This window comes from Garra rufa, chromosome 1 (genome assembly GCF_049309525.1).
Source record: "Garra rufa chromosome 1, GarRuf1.0, whole genome shotgun sequence".
In the NCBI taxonomy this organism is placed as follows: domain Eukaryota; kingdom Metazoa; phylum Chordata; class Actinopteri; order Cypriniformes; family Cyprinidae; genus Garra; species Garra rufa.
The window spans coordinates 169,494-189,063 of NC_133361.1; the positions used below are offsets into that span (position 1 = coordinate 169,494).

The following is a 19,570-nucleotide window of genomic DNA, read 5'->3' on the forward strand; positions in this document are numbered from 1 at the left end:
TGGTAGTTTACAGGACATTTATGGTGCATTTCTAGAAAATGGGAACAAATTAAGGTAAATGTAACGTGTGCTCCTGACTGACCTTCAGACTAAATAGGCATTACTATAGATGTTCAGATGTCATCGCAAAGGATTTCTCCAGTCAATTCATATTTAAATAAGGATAGACTCATTATTCCATCTGTAGCAAAGTCTAAACATTCTTAGTGAGACAAATGTGTTACTTGTTTATTCAGATGCTGGAATTGTTATACACAAACATGAGAAAGACAAGGCCAATTCATAATTTTGTAGGAATTCAGGCAAGTTTCAGCACCTCCTGTACCATCTCTCCAATCCCATCAAATATTTCATGTAGTGGTGCTTTACACATGAAAGCAGAGGTGGTGACAATCTTATTTTTCTCATCGACATGAGCCTCATTCACATGCTTACAGATGTGCTTGCAGCCAAGCTGAGAAATAGCTTTTGCAGTATCTGGAACATCTGGATACCTGAAAGCCAAAGATTCAGACGTTATGACACTATCATCCAAATGTTTGAAGTTGATCAGATTGTCTTAATGTTTCTGAAAAAAAAAAAAGTCTCGTATGCTCACCAAAGATGCATGTATTTGATCAAATATCTATAGCCTATAATAATTTCATTAGAACAATAGTTTACGTAATAGTTCATAATTATTATGCATTTTGAAAACAGCTGTGCTACTACATATTTTTTGTAAAAACGAGAACACTATTTAAATATATATATATATATATATTGGAAACAGGGTTATAGTTAAAGTGCCCCTATTATGCCTTTTCAAATATGATATTTCATGTAGTGTGTCATGTAGCTGTATGTGAACATAAACTATCTGCAAAGTTGTGACGCCGACAGTGCACTATAAATAAAGTTTTTGTCTATCAAAAAAAAGAGTCGGCTCACATTCGCCTAAACGAGTCGTCAGCAATTCGAATCTTTTTTCTGTAACAGCCACACGTCACGAGCTACACATTTGCGTAATGTCCGCCCACATTCAATTTCGCGAACAACTTGCCTGCCCACAAACAGCAGGCCTACCATTTTCACGTGGATTACATCATGTCAAGAAGACGCCCTGCGCTGTGACAGCCTGTGAGAGTGAATTTGTTTTATATGCCCTTCCAAAAGATGAAACTATCAGTGGTTAACATTAATTTTTTCAACACCTCAGCAGTCCAATGCCAATCTTGTGTTGTGTTCGCGTCATTTTACTGATGACTGCTTTTCTAATCTTGGGGAGTAACGTTACAACGCGAGATTCACCAAACGCTTGGTTTTAAAAAATGGATCAGTGCCCAGTTTATTTGGACCGGCTTGCTCCTCTGAACTTCTACCTGTAAGTATGATTAATAATTGTATTTTCTAGCGATCGTTCAAAATACGTCTTTGTGTACGTTATGGTGTGTAACAACCCCGCACATGTCTTGGTAACCGGCTAACTTGCGTTTCTGTAGTTCTGTTGTTCAGCTGTGAGTGCAATGTAGTCTAAAAAGTCTTGTGATTGATGCAGCTTGACTGTCTGTCTGCCTTATTAGTTTAAGTAATGATAATGATAAACGATGGCTTAACGCAGTGTTATGGATTGTACAGTGTTGAAGTTCACAACGTAGAGGTGTGCCCGGTTCGCTTACAAAAGCAAATTGCAAACACTGTCCACAGTTAACATATGACACCCACTGAGAAACGTCCTGCTCCGGTCGTGCTTGCAAAACAGTTTCTTGTCGATGTGACACTTCAACCGTTTCATCGTCAGACTCCGGCTCGAATTGATAGGGTAAAATCGAGGCTATCTTTTCTATGCATTAACAGGTCTCCGCAGCTGTCATTCAGTTATGCCAATGGGCGTTTCGTTTTGCGCTGTAGCGGTAGACCAATCCAAAAGGACTGCACCATCTGACCAATCACAGCGGTGAGGGCTCACGGAAAGGAGGGGTTTAGAGAGACTGATTCTTCGAACTGCTTCACACGAGTCGTTTACGAATCATTTAGAAACGGGGTAAAAATAAATCTAATTTTGGAGAAAACTAAAGTGTTTTTTGAACTTGCATACATGTAAACCTGTTTTAAGAGACTATTACAACAATATTAACTACCTTTAAAATGGCATAATAGGGGCACTTTAAATAAAAACAATAAAAAAACTTGAAATAAAATAAACATCAACTTATTTAATATTTTCTTTAAAATGAAAGTTATTTTATATTCATTCAATTTAACTTGACTTACTAAAATATTTGAAACCAAAATGAACACAACAAGGGTTGCCACCTGTCCCTTAAAATACGGAATCGTCCCGTATTTGAGAATGAAATTGCGCGTCCCGTTTTGAATCAATAAGGGACGGGTTTTGTCCCGTATTTTTAATATTTTTTTTTAAAGCAGCGTCATGCAAATACTCACTGCGGTAAAGCCAGCCGCGGTTCAGAAAAACACGGTCAAGCCAGCCGCAATTGATTTTAAGTATGCGCGCATATTACAGTGATTACGGTAGTTTCAGAAACTTCACAGAGAGAACGCGCTTGCAGAGCGCTTTTCATTCAGACGCCCACGAGATAATACTACAAAATGCGCGTGAATTTTTACTTACTTATTTATTTGCATTTCTGCTTTAATATCCGTTTTATTTATTGGTGTACTTGACGGTTCTTTTCTGAGAAATGGGACATTATTAGACTTAGAGTCTAATAAGTAGAAAAAAAAACAATGATCAGTTCTTATTCAGGACGGCCCATATTATATGAAAAAATCATATGAAACCTTTTTACTGCAAACCCCCGAATGCGTCCCTTATTTTTGGGTATTAAAAGTGGTAACCCTAAACACAACTATCTAGACATATCTTACTTTTTTTTTTTTGCTAAAAGTCACATAATCTACCTGTCATCCTTGTCATGGCCAACAGTCACTTCACAGCCAGGGAAAACCTTAGCAGCCAGCACAGGTGAGATGCAGCACAAGCCAATGGGCTTCTTTTCAGCATGAAAGGCCTCCAGCGATGTTTTTACCTGCTCATTGACCGAGCAGTCTTTACCCTGGACAGCCCAGCTACACAGGTTCTTGGCTGCTCCAAAGCCACCTGCAAAATAATGTTAAAATAATACTAAGCAAAATGCTGAGCTTAACAGTACATGGACATTCTTCCAGAAGCAGTGTTTTAACCAGGGAAGATGATGGCATCCAGATCCTTTACGTTGAGCTCCGAGAGGTCTTGGATTTCACCCCGGGCAAGTCTGGCACTCTCCACAAGCACATTTCTCTTTTCCTCTGTTGGAGAGCCTTTCAAGTGATCTACAACATGCATCTGATCAGTGTTGGGTGCAAATATCTTCACCTGTGGGAAGGTTAGAAAAGAACCATGTTAATCACGTGTTACTTTCCAAGGTAGGCTGAAAAGGTAAAAACCAGCTAAACAAAAGTTACAAATACAATATTTAATAGTTTAGATACAATGCTTCTTTCTAGGAGTGAAGATGAGATAAGAGAAACGAACATCTTTGAAGCTTTGAATCAACTGAACCAATTGCTTTGCAAAATGATTCACTGTTTCGAAGCATTTACTGAAATCACGTGACTTTCTGGAGTTTGACGCGCACTCTGAACCACTGTTTCCGGTCGAGTGGGTGTGTGCATAGATACTTTCGGTTGTGCTAAATGTCATACATACCTTCTATATAGGTTTAAAGAATTTGTAATATCACTTAAAAAAAATGCAAAGATGATCTTCGATCATTACATGCTACTATAAATGTTAAATGAGCCAGGGCATTTACGTTTGGGTCCGGGGAATGAATGAAACGCACTGTTCACGAAATTAAAGTTGAACTCAATGTGTGTACACACAGATACACAAGGTATTTCCCCTTAACAATTATGCAAATGTACAAATTACTAATATCTCGAATATATATAAATAAATATAACTTTTTCAACATGAAAAAGGTACCTTGTGAGACATGGGCTGCGAATGATCTTCATAAATACCCATTTCTCAATTGTGCACATACATCAGTTTGTTCTATCATTTTTACAACCAAGTTTAAAATTTTACATAACTTTGCATCAACATATCACCGCGGTTTATCTTGATGAATTTTCACACAGAATTAAGCAATAATAATGTTTTCTCTTGTCTTTGATATACCACTATCCGCTATTTAATTGAGAAAACACAAATTATATCTAGACAAGTTTCGTATGCAAGACCGAAAGTAAGAAGCACACACACTCGTCGCCGAAGCTCACCAACGCCATCTTATGCACCGAGAAGCTTCACGAAGCAGCGAATCGAAAGCGGTCATCATCACTAGTGCAATGTGTTACAACACTATTGCAATACATTCATATGGTTGTGCGATGTCCATGTTTAAATGAGTGATATAAACAGAATCAACTTGACAAGACACGTGCCCTAGATGGATCCACTATTTGTTGCATTGGTATTATACTATGCTCTGTTATAACCTCTGCTATTACATTTTATGCAGTGGAGATTAGTTATTCATTAGAGCTGATAATAGGAGGTTCATAGGTAAACTTACAGTAGCTTGCTGACGGCTCAAATGAACCAGAACCGCAGACGCCTCGTGGATTTCACTCCCATCAAAGACACCGCAGCCTGCCAACACTACAGCTACACGCTTTCCCATTCTAGATGTCCTTAGCATATTCTGTCAAATTTAACTCTGCAAAACGTCCCGTAGGAGGAACGTTGGAACTCTAGAGGCTAAGCGAAACGAAATCACAAACTCAAGGAAGATCGCAGTGAACTTGAAAGGCTATACGAACGTTTGCGTTCCGTAAATGAGTGGCGCCACTGCGGAAGAGAGTGATGTACGGGACTCACTAAATTCCAGGGGTTTCATTACCACGACGTAAAATGGGCGTCCCTGGGGGCGTTGGGAAATAGCCCCTTTCTAAAAAAAAAAATATATATATATATTAAGAGAGGTCATCGATCATGCGCAGTAAGTCAGTTTTTTTGCGCGGGCATTTCAAAACCTAGGATCAGCACTGGTGGATAATGAAGGACAACACAATACAGGTTATTTTAATGTTTTAAAATCTTACATTTAAACGATTTTCGAAAACAAATAAACAGCCGTTATATGCACTGTAAACCCAAACAGTATAACTAACTTATAATGGAAAGTACCTGGTACTCAAAATGTGCCAAAAAGTTTAGCTAACTATTATTTTTCAGTTTATTCAACATCTATCAGAGATTTAAATTAACAGTAATGTTTTATTTGAGTTTTTACAACTACACTAAAGTTAAGAGTTTAGGGAACTTGAAAAATAGATTCAACCATAATCAAATATTTTAATGTCAAACATACGCCCTCTAGTGGCGGTTTTTACCAAAAAGTGACGTCATCGCTAAACGTGCACTCAGACGTGTTTCAAAACGATGCACAGAAGTTCGCGCTCTCAGGGCAGTTGGATTCGACAGCATTTCAAATATAGGTATGTTTTAATTTGGATGGCAACAAACATACGCAAGTATTCAGCTGTTTCAAATAATGTTGCCGCCTATTTATAGTTGTATCGGCTACACTCACACCATCCAGCCACGTTAGCTTTTCCACCTAAGTCGTGTATTTGTCTATACGTAAAGTAAGCTGTAGGTTATTTGATGAAAATACGTGTTCAATCTGTTTTCTTTGTGTTACGGGTAGTTTTCTTCGACGATTCGGTGAAAAAAAAGTCACCTAAACCTAATAGGCCTGTCGAGTCCATGTTGTTCCAGCAAATCCGGGTCCTAAGGTGAGACAAGAACGTTCTTGTAAATATAATCTTATTAGACTAACATTAAAAAAGTGGTAATGAAAATTGCCTCACTGATTTTTTTACAAAATTTAAAGTTAAATGTTATTTCATTTGAACTAGCCCTATATGTTTTAGGATTGTCACTGCCTGTTAAAATGTTTACAATTTAGAAAGTGGCAAATAAGGTTGTCTTTTGTTTTAAAAGATTGTTTAAAAAAAGGATATTAAATGATGCAGTGCATATGCAGTCTTACAGTTTGGCCTTTCTGAAAATGTGTGTATTTTTGTATAGGTGGAGACAGCTGCAGATCATTTGATGAAAATTCGTTTTCTTTGTGTTATCATTTCTTCAACCTTTTGATGCATACAAGTAGTTTAAACTTCACAGGCCTATTGAGTCCACGTTGTTCCTATTGAAGTTCCTAAGGTGAGACACAGATTCTTGCAAATATAATTCTATTACAGAATTTAAAAATTTGTAACAAAAAAAAAGTGTTACTGAATGTTTATTTATTGCATCTAAAGTTTAGGTTTCATTTAAATTATTTTTTTCTGGTCAAGAAAGATGCAGATGACATTTGCATTACGGAGGAATGAGATCAACAATTCAAGGAATGAATTATTGAGATCATTACCAGTCCATCACCAGTGAAAGAGATCCTAGGACGCTGGCCAGCTCTACATTTGGAATCACAGGTATAATTTAATTGTGTGTTTAAAAAAGGTATTTAATATTTTCAGTCGGATTGTGACGTGCTTTTCTTGTCTTCTGTTTCAGGTGTGCGCTGAATTTCATCGCATTACCAACCAGAATCTGACAAACACATTTTACGCAGAGCTAGACCCCCACAGTTTTCACCTGATGAGTTTATATCGACAGAGAGCAGCGAAGACTGGAAAAACTGCTGATGCACTTGCTGAATTTCTTCGGGTTCATGACTTAAAGGTATTATCTTGGTATTGTTGTTTAATGCTTCAACAGAGATTGTTTTGACTGTATATACTGAATATTATCACTTGATCTAAATATATAAGTCTAACTTTGACTTGGATTTATCATGTACTAAGTGATGAGTAAACCTTTGTCAGAATTTTTTTGGTATTTCATTTAGAACAGTGGTTCTCAAACCTGTCCTGGAGGACCCCCTGCCCTACACATTTTGTATATCTCCCTAATCAGACGCACCCAATTTAGTTCTTGCAGTCTCTACAACAATCATGTGTGTAGATGAGGGAGACATACAAAATTTGCAGGTCAGGGGTTCCTCCAGGACAGGTTTGAGAACAGTTAGTTTAGAATACTTAAAAAAAACTTCTGATGTGTCTTTGTGTCCTTTTTAAAGGGATAGTTCACCGAAAAGTGAAAATTATGTCATAAATTACTCGCTCGTTGTTCCAAATCTGTATCAATCCAAATCAACTTACTTTGTTTGGATGAACACAGAGGAAGATATTTGGAAGAATGTTGGTAGTCAATGGGGTCCAATAATTGTTTGGTTATAAACGTTCTTCCAAATATCTTTCTCTGTGTTAATCAGAACAAAGACATCTATACAGATTTGGAACAACTTGCATGTAAAGGTGAGTAAGTCATGACACAATTTTTGTTTTTGGGTGTATCCCTTTAAGAGTCAGGGCTCTTACCGTGATCACTTGTTTTATCTATGCCTTGATCAACTTTTTGGCATTCATTCCATGTCAAGTTAGCATTGTTTGGTTTTGTGCTGGCTAAAATGTGTGTTCCTCTTTTAACATTGTTTTCAATGTAAACTTTAAGGATCAACATGATGTACACAAAAGGCGAACAACAGTGCTCTGTGCACTTCCTGTGAATCTGAGAGAAGACACCTCAAAATTCTTTAAAACATGCACGGTAAGTCACTTATTTTGCATATTTCTTAGGATTATATTTCAGCATTTTTTTTAACTGGTAATATAGCATTTGGTAATTGTGTTTCAATACTTTTTACATCCAGATTGAAGATGATTCTGAAGAGCCAGATGTTGATTGATTAGTTGAGATAGAGTCTGTGAACTCCCAGACATTGCTGTTCAGTACAATCCAGAGAAGATTTCGATCATCGTTGAGAATGAAGTTGTCATTACAAACCTTCAGAGACTCTTTGATGCTTTACTTTTGATGTTTGGCTTAATTTTTGCATTGGTTTTCACATATCCAAAAGAGATGGCCAACACAAGAAACAAGAACGCTTAATCCTGTTTTGTATTTATTAAGGTAATATTTTAATTTATTATCTTTGACCAGGTGTGCCTTTATTGTTGCACAGAACTGTTGTCACAGTTTTTGTCGGCATAATGGCTGTTTAGGTAATATTTCAATGTATTTTATTTGTGCCTTTTTATTGCAAAGAACTGTTTTAATGTCTCATGTTTTATAATAAATTTTTGTACTTTGTTTAATGATTTCAGATTTGTAATTTGTAATGCTAAGTTGTAAAATGTAGATATTTGAGTACAGGAAACTTAAAAAAAACAAGGCAATCAGTTGCCATAAAATATTTAAGTAACATTACTACTACAATTTAAGTTAAGTAAATTATATAATTTAATTTGATAGCACTTAAAGTTCCTTAAACTAAGTGAAATAATTAAAGTTGTCAGTACTCAAAACTTTGAGTTGCACTAAAGTAAAGATAAACAAAACACTAAATATATATTTTGATTTAATTTGGTGTTTATTTATAATTTACAGGTACTCAAAGTAAGTAGCTATATGCTTACCGTTGATATTTAAGTTTGCAAACTTAAAAAAATAGCGGCAATCAGTTGCCTCAATTTTTTTGAGTTAGTAGAACTTATCTGGGTTTACAGTGTGTAAAACGTGTAGCGTCTATTTACGAAAATAAATTATGGTTTACAACGGTATTGTGGCCAGGTATTTCAAAATACTGTATATGAATATAAATATGAAGGGCACGAAACCCCTGCGATCTTGGACAGGTGTTTCATGATACTGTATATGAATATAAATATGAAGGGCACGAAACCCCTGCGATTGTGGCCAGGTATTTCAAAATACTGTATATGAATATAAATATATTAAGGGCACGAAACCCCTGCGATCTTGGACAGGTGTTTCATGATACTGTATATGAATATAAATATGAAGGGCACGAAACCCCGGCGATTGTGGCCAGGTATTTCAAAATACTGTATATGAATATAAATATATTAAGGGCACGAAACCCCTGCGATCGTGGCCAGGTATTTAAAGATATTGTATATGAATATAAATATAAAGTGCACGAAACCCCTGCGAACGTGGACAGGTATTTCATGATACTGTATATGAATATGAAATGCACGAAACCCCTGAGATCGTGGAGGTACCTGAAGCAAATTGCTTTTCCCAAACTGCGCATGATCGGTGACCTATGCAAATTCTCAAATAGGCCACGCCTGCCTGGTGACGCAGTATCGATTACGCTGTAATGAAACCCCTGGAAAAAAGTGCATCCCAGTGAGGTACATTTTATAAATGAATCGTTCACTCGAGTAGAATCTTTTAGTGAATCGGTTGAACAGTCTGAACGATTCGTACTGAGTAAACAACTGGTAAAGAATACCCAGCAAACATTGGTCCGACGGCGAAGTCCTGTCCCTGGCCAAAAATAGTCGCGGTAGGACGACAAAATATGCAAAAAAATTTAACACAAAATATTTCTTAAAAATGCATTCAGATGCATTTGTACATGTCTACAATTATATGTGGTTGCATGTAAAGTTGTTACTTTGACTTTTAGCTGAGTGTAGTTCAAAATAATCCCGCGGTTGTGAAAGGACGTCCAGCAGGTGACGTCTTTTACACGTGCATTTATAGTCCATCGTCAACCTCTATAAAATCCTTATGAAATATGCAAAAGCAATTGTGCTTACATTCACATTCACATTGGCATACTACAGTAATTAATTTAAGTGCCCAAAGTAGTTTCTTAAGAGGTTGTTAATAGACGTCCACTGACGTCCTTTAAACATTTAGTAAGACCCATGCAAACCAGCACGGAAATCTTTATTTAAAAAACTTCCATTTGTTTTACATCTTGTTTTATGTCACCTCCATAAAACGTCACCTCCACGTTTAAGCCGATCCCTACTAGTCTCAAAAACTACAAATGGCGACACGTCGACGTCACTTCCCTGGTTTGAAAAAAGCACGTAAAAGTCCTCCTACAAGTTGACATGCACACAGATGTAGTAGGAGGACTTTTACGTGCTTTTTTCAAACCAGGGAAGTGACGTCGACTTGTAGTTTCTGAGACTAGTAGTTCTCGGGTAAAACGTGTTTTTAAAACACTCATGGTGGACTTACAAATGTTCTGATGCAGCGTTTTGTGAGTACTTAACCTATTTACACTACTGTACAAGTTTGGTAAGATTACTTGCACGTTTAGAGGTGCAATTTACGAGATAAATCACATGTACCATTCACTCTTGTACAAGCAATTCGAAAAACTATAATATCTCCATAAATGTTCGACTAAGGTAAAAATAACTTCGGATGGGGTATTTAGATGGGCTTCGGAGAGCATAGCAATGAAGTCAATTCTACTCCGAACCATCCCTTTAATTAGACCGAGGCTGCCGAAATCACATTCAGTGTATGTGGGATTAATAATGTCCTGCTTTCCGGTCGGTAAACAGGCCTGTAAATGGTGTAATTTGCTCGTTACATGTTATTGGTTTTTACATACAACATTTTTACATACATAACTTGCATCAATTTTATGCTAGTGACTTTTCATTGACAAACAGATCCTATACTTTAGTTTTAACAAATATGTATCCAACAAATGGTTCACTATTTTATTTCCTTACTGCCAGTGAACCAGTAGAGTCATTCAGTGAGTTGCTAATTAGAAATAATGTTCATTGTTACCATGTAGTAGTTTTAGGATTTTGGCTAAGGTCCCAGAAACGTCGTGGGCACGTCCTCAAAAGACGTCGCTTGTTGGTCGCATGGGGAACGTTATAGCGACGTGGTCAGCCGGTCTCTGGATAATTTTTCATATTATTGCACTAAATGTATTGAGCCTATTTTTTAAGTAGTAGTTTGAATGTTTTATTCATTGTTCATTGTTTTATCAATGTTTTATTCAAAACTGACATACTTTTTTTAATAACAGGTGGAGAGAGAGTCTGGGCAGCAGCAACAAGACAACATTGATTATAATTAGGGATGGGTATCAAGTACAGGTAACTTACTGATTTGGTTCCTGACTTGTTCAGTACTAATATATATATTTATATATATATATATATATACATATATAAAGCAACAGGAATAATGGTGCTGCTATTTGTATTTTAGACACAACCACATATCATCCAAACCATCTCTAAGTGTATGGCAGCAAGTATCCAGGATCAAGAGATCATCCATCACGAAGACTGTGTTTAAAAGGAACCAGCAAATCCTCAGTAAATAAACTAAACCTCATTGTTTCAGTGTCACTCAGGCACAACTATAGATTTAAATTGATTTCAGTGGCTTAAATATTTATATCTGTTGTCCTGGATGTGAAGACATGCTGGAACTGCATTTTCTCATGGTTGAAGGAATTGTGCAGCGGTATCCAGACATACAAGCAGCCTTCCTGGACCCACACAACCAAATGCTTAGGAGGAGAGACAGGTAATCCACAGGGTTGGATATCAGCTGCCAGAGAAGGATATTGACAGTACAGCCTCAGGATAGCGAAGAGGAAGAAAAACACCTTTGACATAATTTTCTCATGCATTTGCCATGTGTTATAATAAAAACAATAAACAAAAGTTTCAAGTTTGCAAAGAGTCTGGAGAATGTGGCACTGCATTAGAGGTACTCTTTGCTGAATAAGTGCTGAGCAGGAACCTTATTCTTTAGCAAAACTCCTCATCAGCTCTCCAAGAGTATATCAAGAGTGAAGTGTCACCCTCCTATCCTTTCCTCAGAAAAGAGTACCTTCTGCTGCTGTGGTAAGAATGACATTCTTCTTTTTCTCTCACAACTGTCCAGAACCTAAATTCGCAGCAAAGAGTCTTCTCCATAGCTGGGGACAGAGATCTCAGATTTTTCTGAAAAGTGAACAGGCTCATTTTCTGTATGTTTTTTGGGTGGGCCTAATACAGGGGAGATGTGATCTCTACATTGTTATATTAACATGTTGTTACTGTTTATTAATGTTGCTATTTTCTTTATTTCTGTTATCTTCTGAGAAGAACTATGGTCCTTTGGTAATTGTTTAGGTTTTGCTTCTGATAGTGAAGCAGAATTAAAGCACATCACCACCAGATATTTGTAGCAGATGTTTCATATACAGGACACTCAGAAAACAAATTAACTTAAAGTAATACAGAAATCACTACTGAATTGTTATTATCTTTGTATCAGTATTTTTGTACCAAATTAGGGAAGTTGTGTTAATAAGAGTACAGATCATTTTACTATACTATACCCATCATTAATTAAATATTTAATCTTTTTCAGTAAAAGTAAAACATTTTAATCTGTGGTTGTCTAATTCTTTGATTACTATGTACTTTATGTGATGTGTTCAATTACATGTGCTAATGACTTGGCAGCACTTTACATGGTTAAATAATAGGTGTCAAGTTTTTAAAATGCAATGGTTTAGTATATGTAGAAAGTAACACTGAATAAATGGTGATTTAATAAATGAATGTACTGTGTTTTTGCTAATTTTCTGTCGGAATTTAATGATTTTGTATTGGTTTGCATGTATGCAGTGAATATATTTACTAAAAAACTACAACAATTTGAAAACATAAGGATTGAGTGTTTTTTTACAGCAGAAAATGTTTGAGTTTGTCATTATATACTGATTTCAAGGTGGTAGTAGCACATTCTCGGACAGGACTAAAGGTGAGAAGCAAATATTAAAAATACTGGGAAGGTGCTAGTTTGGTCGTTAGGACGTACTTGCCACGTCCTAGCAACGTAACACGATAACGTCGCTACGACGAATATGGGAATCACAAAGTTACGTCGCTGGTACGTTATTTGAAACGTCACCGCGACCAATGTGGTCCGGTCCAGTAACGTCGTCACGACGTAATTGTGTTAGCTGGGTTGTTCTTCTGCTATTAAAATTTTATTATATTAAAAATGTCTGTGAATCAATGTTGTGTTTAAGATGTGTTTAAGATTTACTGTGTAATTGGTATTTAAAATAAATAATAGGTGTGGCAAAAATATAATTATGGCTTTTGATCAAGTAGCCACATGTGGTCCACGTACGGGCCATAGCCCTTTACAGAACTCAGCCATAGAAGAATACCATATAAGATCCATATATCAGCCACATCTGTTTCCATGATTTGGCTCATTTTAGGTTGGGTTATGCCACTGTTTTGGTTCGGTTCTGGGTAAAAAGATGTGGACCAGTTTTGGGCCGCTGAACCAAAACTTATCTGGGCCACACTTTAACTGTTAGTATGGGCCAGATCCGGCCCAGAGGAAATTTGCTGACTGGGATGTAAACTACGGCACGCAAAGTTTTTATTTATGTAGGCTATTTTTTAATATCGTGAGATGGCGGAGCGCAACAACGCAGTCTGAAGTATTGTAGTTTAGCTGCTCACTTAGGGGCCGTTCACATGTCGCGCCTAAAAACACGTGGAAAACGCTAGGCGCGCCGCTTTCCTTCTTGTCCAGAAAGCGCTCGGGCGCTTGCGCTCCGGAAGCGTGTGCCGTTGCTTAGCAACCATGACCTGCGCTCTCCATAAATACACGGAAGATTCAGGAAAGGATAAATGGATTTTCAACATTAAAAATTGTTTGCAGTAGTCTGTTATTAAATTTATTTAAAAATATGTATTCCTGTTTCTCCGACCCAGCAAACACAAAACGTTTTTACAACTTTCCACAACGTTGTATTTTGGTTGCAATTAGGTAATGTTGTAGTGCAACGTTTAAAAAAACGTTTTTAAAACGTTTGTTTAAATAAAAAAATAATGTAACCAAAATAAAACGTTTTAGAAACGTTGTAAAAATACCAACCTGGTACGTTTTCTTAAAGTACTCAAAAAAACGTAAATATCACGTTTGTCTACTACAAAAAGAAAACCAGACCAAACTGCAACTTTCTGGGGACGTTTTATTCAGGTGTTAAAATAACGTAATATGCACGTTGGAATAAAACGTTTTAAAAACGTTATTAAAAGTACCCAAATACAACTTTGCAAAAACTCTCTTTTTTGTGTAATCATTATCAGTAAAATAACAATAACAGCAATTCAGTGACTAAGTAATAGATGAGCAATATCAAAAAGACTTAAATGTGAATCCTTACTTTCAGTTGTTTTTGCTCATTTAATTGATATATTCGAATCCCATAATCCACATTAAAGAGCGCCAAAACGATATTTATTGCTTAAATTTTCTAATGAAATGGACATAATTTGAAATCTCAGACTTTGTTTCATATCAAAAGCAGCACAAAGCTTATGTATTGCGATTTATTGGGTGGGAGGCATATATATGTTCATTCATCAACCGACTGGGATTTACGAATCAATATTGGTCATAGAAGTGAGAAAATATTAAAATCGCAGTCACTGCAGGGTGGGGTGTTGAACATAAAAAGTTAGGCAGTCTCATCTGTTGTTACAATAGGGGTCTGGAGACTGACGTGTGGATCCATATGCAAGCTTTATTAAACAGATCGTGGTTGACAGGCAGGGTCAAAATCACCAGCAAACAGGAACATCCAAGATAATCCAAAGCGTAATCCGAAACACAGGCAGAAGGTCAAAAACCAAATGGGCAGTCCAAAAAGGGAAATGAAATTAAACTATGAAACTGGGAAAAACTATGACTAAGACTAGGAAACTGAACAGAACTGAGACAATGGCTAGGAATAACACAAGGAAACAAGGAACACGATAAAGGCTAACGAAGGGCACTCCAGCTGGTGATTGTGACATCTGTTCATTCAATTCAATTCAATTCAAGTTTATTTGTATAGCGCTTTTTACAATACAAATTGTTGCAGAGCAGCTGTACAAAAGTTTTAGGCTACTACAATATATTTAGTAGCTTATTAGTGGTGAATACTGTATGTTGAGTCGATGTACATATGATATAAATATTAAAATCAGTAACTGTGTAATCAAACAGATGATGAACACTAATTGCAATGGTTATGTGCTGTAATCGACTTGTAGGAAAATTATGTAGTGCTGTATGTTGTTTCAAGGCTGGCATCATCTGCGGTCCTCTGAGGGGTTGGCATCATCTCTTCTTCTGAATCCGGGCTGAATCTTGTGTAAACCCTAGTTACCACGGGATGGAAATCCCGTGGCAGAGACAGAGAAACAAAGAAATAATTAGCGTAGCTGCTGTTCCAACTTCCGACCAAACAAAAATGATGTGTTTAGCCCAAGCTGAGGAATATTAATGTGCATTTGATCAGATGTAACTGAAATTACAACGTTATGAGATACATTATGTGAATGCTTGGCTAAAGAGATGAGTCTTTAATCTAGATTTAAACATAGAGAGTGTGTCTGAACCCCGAACGTTATCAGGAAGGCTATTCCAGAGTTTGGGAGCCAAATGAGAAAAGGCTCTCCCTCCTTTAGTGGACTTTGCTATCCTAGGTACTACCAAAAGTCCAGAGTTTTGCGACCTTAGGGAGCGTGAGGGATTGTAGCGTAGTAGGAGACTAGTTAGGTATGCAGGAGCTAAACAATTTAGGGCCTTATAGGTAAGAAGTAATATTTTGTAAGTGATACGGAACCTAATAGGTAGCCAGTGTAGAGACTGTAAAATTGGGGTAATATGATCATATTTTCTTGACCTGGTAAGGACTCTAGCAGCTGCATTTTGGACTACCTGTAGCTTATTTATTGAAGAAGCAGGACAACCACCTAGTAGTGCATTACAATAGTCCAGTCTAGACGTCATGAATGCATGAACTAACTTTTCTGCATCAGAAACAGGTAACATGTTCCGTAGCTTAGCAATGTTTCTAAGATGAAAGAATGCTGTTTTTGTAACATAGGAAATATGATTTTCAAAAGACAGGTTGCTGTCTAATATAACACCCAAATTTTTGACTGTAGAGGAAATAACAGTACATCCATCTAGTTGCAAGTTGCAGTTTAAGAGATTCTGTGTACTGTTTTTGGTCCAATAAGTAATATCTCAGTCTTATCTGAATTTAACAGTAGAAAATTATTGGTCATCCAGTCTTTCACATTTTTAACACACTCTGTTAACTTTGCTAAGTTAGAACTTTCATCTGGTCTTGTTGAAATATATAGTTGAGTGTCATCAGCATAACAATGGAAACTAATCCCATATTTCCTAATAATATTACCGAGGGGTAACATGTAAATTGAAAATAGCAGAGGACCTAGGACAGATCCTTGTGGCACTCCATACTTTACTGGTGATAACTGCGATGACTCCCCGTTTAAATAAACAAAGTGGTAGCGATCGGACAGGTATGATCTGAACCATCCTAAAGCCTGCCCTTGAATACCTGTATAGTTTTGTAATCGATCTATGAGTATTTCATGATCTATAGTGTCGAACGCAGCACTAAGATCAAGTAAAACTAGCAATGAGACGCAGCCTTGATCTGACGCAAGTAGCAAGTCGTTTGTGATTTTTACAAGTGCAGTTTCTGTGCTATGATGGGGCCTGAAACCTGACTGAAATTCTTCAAAGATATTATTATTTTGCAAGAAGGAGCACAATTGAGCAGACACAACTTTTTCTAGAATTTTAGACATAAATGGAAGATTAGAAATGGGTCTGTAATTTGCCAATTCACCAGGGTCTAGATGTGGTTTCTTAATAAGAGGTTTAATAACCGCTAGTTTGAATGGTTTTGGGACATGACCTAAAGATAACGATGAGTTAACAATATTAAGAAGCGGTACTTCTGCTACAGGTAACAACTCTTTTAGTAATTTAGTGGGTACAGGATCTAATAGGCATGTTGTTGGTTTAGATGTGGTGATAAGTTTATTTAATTCTTTCTGTTCTATAGTTTTAAAGCACTGGAGTTTTTCTTCTGGTGTAATGACTAATGTTGAAGTATCAGTTGCTGTAGTATCTATATTAGTTATTGTATTTCTAATGTTTTCTATTTTATCAGTAAAGAAATTCATAAAGACGTTACTATTAAACTGTGCAGGAATATTCAGGTCAGGAGGTATTTGGTTATTTGTTAATCTAGCCACTGTGCTAAATAAAAACCTTGGATTGTTTTGGTTTTTTTCTATGAGTTGGTGGATGTACTCGGCTTTAGCAGCTTTTAAAGCCCGTCTATAGCTGGACATACTGTTTTTCCATGCAATTTTAAAAACTTCTAAGTTAGTTTTTCTCCATTTACGCTCAAGATTACGAGTTTCTTTTTTGAGAGAATGGGTATTACTGTTGTACCATGGCGCAGTACGTTTTTCTCTAACCTTTTTTAGCTTGATTGGGGCAACAGCTTCTAATGTGTTAGAGAAGATAGTGCCTATGTTACTAGTCATTTTGTCTAGTTCATGTTTATTTATGGGTGCACAGAGCAGTTGAGATAAATCAGGCAGGTTATTTGCAAATCTATCTTTGGTAGCAGGAACAATAGTTCTGCCCAGACGATAGCGCGGAGCTATATAGTTAACATCAGTGATACACAGCATGCACGATACGAGGAAATGATCGGTAACATCATCACTTTGAGGTATGATATCTATATCAGTAAGATCAAGTCCGTGCGATATAATTAGATCTAGTGTATGATTAAAACGATGAGTGGGCCCAGTGATGTTTTTTTTGACTCCAAAAGAGTTTAACAGGTCATTAAACGCAAGTCCTAACGCATCATTTGTATTATCAACATGAATGTTAAAATCCCCAGCAATTAATGCTTTATCAAAATTAACCAATAGGTCAGAAAGGAAATCTGCAAATTCTTTTAGGAATTCTGTATACGGCCCTGGAGGTCTATACACAGTAGCCAGAGCAAGAGATAGGAGAGATTTATTTTGCATATCTGACAGAGTAACATTGAGTAGAAGTACTTCAAATGAATTAAACCTGTACCCTGTTTTCTGGGTAACATTGAAAATATCACTATAAATTGTTGCAACACCACCGCCACGACCAATCTGACGGGGTTCATGCTTATAACAGTAGTTTGGTGGAGTAGACTCATTAAGACCAATATAATCGTTTGGTTTTAGCCAAGTTTCAGTCAAGCAGAGTACATCAAAACTGTTGTCTGTGATTATTTCATTTACAATAAGTGCTTTGGGTGCGAGTGATCTAATGTTTAGGAGCCCAAGCTTTAAAAATTGATTTTGTTCATTTATTGTGCATTTTTTTGGTCTAATCACGATTAGATTTGTTCTAGATCCTGCATTAAATTTTTGTTTTGACCTCACTATTCGAGGAACAGACACAGTCTTTATAGGTTGGACAGCACCAATACTATTGTTTAAATGTGCATAACAAAAGCCATCAACGCAACTATTTGAAGAATTGCTTACTAGTCAAATGGAGCGCAGCGTCCTAGAGATGTTGTCCGACAGGAGTTCTGCTCCGACTCTGCTGGGGTGCAGGCCATCAGCGCGGTAAAGCCTAGGACGCTCCCAGAAAAGATTCCAATTATTGACAAAGAGCAGTTTCTGTTCTTTACACCATGACAACAACCATTCATTTAGAGCAAAAAGTCTACTGAACCTTTCGTGTCCGCGTCGATACGTGGGAAGCGGTCCTGACACGATGATTCTCGTCGCGGGCGCTGTGCTGCGAACCGTCTCGATCAGGCTCCTGAAATCCCTCTTCAGGACCTCCGTCTGCCGCAGCCTGACGTCGTTCACCCCTGCGTGCAGGACGATCGCGCCGACGCTCACATCGTCCTTCAGGATGGCAGGTATCTGTGAAGAGACATCAACAACGCGAGCACCAGAGAAACAGCGAGTGTGCACTTTACCGTTAGCTAAGTTAGCACGAACGTACCGGACGATGGAGTCTCCGACGATCACAGCGTCGCGTTCCATCTCGCGGAGGGGAGCGAAGCGGTTCCGGGTGGAGATCTCGAAGACCGGGGGCGGCGGAGGGGGAGAGGTCCTGGCTCGGGGTCTGGCTCGCGCTTTCCTCTGCTGCTGCACCCAGGGTCCGTGGTGTCCCGGCGCCGGAGTGAACGACATCTGGGAGGATTGCGTCCTGGGTGCGGCGGATCTGTGCAGAGAATCACACGGAGTAGAGGTTATGGGAGTGTTAGGATCGAGCTGTACACTTACCCTGACAGATTCCAGAGCATCCTTTCGGATTCGCAGCTGAATCTGTCTTGCCAGGAGCTCCTGGATCTGCTTCTCCACTGCCTCCAGCTCCATCAGAACCGAGTGCAGCTCGAACGTGTCTTCACCTGCACTCAAAGGTAGACACAAATTCGCCATTAAAGCAAGTAACAGTGAGTAAGCAGTTTAAGTGTTTGTGAATAGAGAATAAACGATGTATGCAAGATTAGCCGCGACCACGCTGGCAAAGCTAAACGGGTTATAAGCTAGCTTAGTAGCAGACTCGGGAAAGCAAAAATAAAAACTAATGATAACAAGGCGTTCCGATTGTTTTTGTTGTACCACACGATGGGTATATTCACATGTTATGGAAAAACAAGAACGATGGTGTATAGAATTGTTTTTAGGTTTAAAAATAGAAAATAGTAATTTGACTCGACGGAGCTTCAACTCAAGGTGCGCGCTAGGACAAACAGGAAGTGACGTGTGACGTGAGGAAGTGACCTCACAACAA

At 37.6% G+C, this 19,570-nt stretch overlaps 1 protein-coding gene and 1 long non-coding RNA gene across 2 annotated transcripts; one reads left to right on the forward strand and one right to left on the reverse strand.

The window, feature by feature from the left end:
• Positions 1-298: 298 nt before the first annotated feature.
• LOC141343142 (glutamine amidotransferase-like class 1 domain-containing protein 3, mitochondrial) lies at positions 299-4,676 on the reverse strand. The gene is made up of 4 exons (XM_073847747.1): positions 4,566-4,676; positions 3,187-3,358; positions 2,905-3,103; positions 299-494 (listed from the first exon to the last, which is right to left on the reverse strand). The coding sequence occupies exons 1-4, from the start codon at positions 4,671-4,673 to the stop codon at positions 299-301; spliced, it is 675 nt and encodes a 224-aa protein (XP_073703848.1). The 5' UTR covers positions 4,674-4,676.
• Positions 4,677-5,479: 803 nt separating this feature from the next.
• Positions 5,480-8,209, forward strand: LOC141322674 (uncharacterized). Its single transcript, XR_012353710.1, has 6 exons — positions 5,480-5,790; positions 6,086-6,220; positions 6,355-6,489; positions 6,572-6,739; positions 7,571-7,666; positions 7,770-8,209. It is a non-coding gene; the product is annotated as an uncharacterized lncRNA (long non-coding RNA).
• Positions 8,210-19,570: the final 11,361 nt, after the last annotated feature.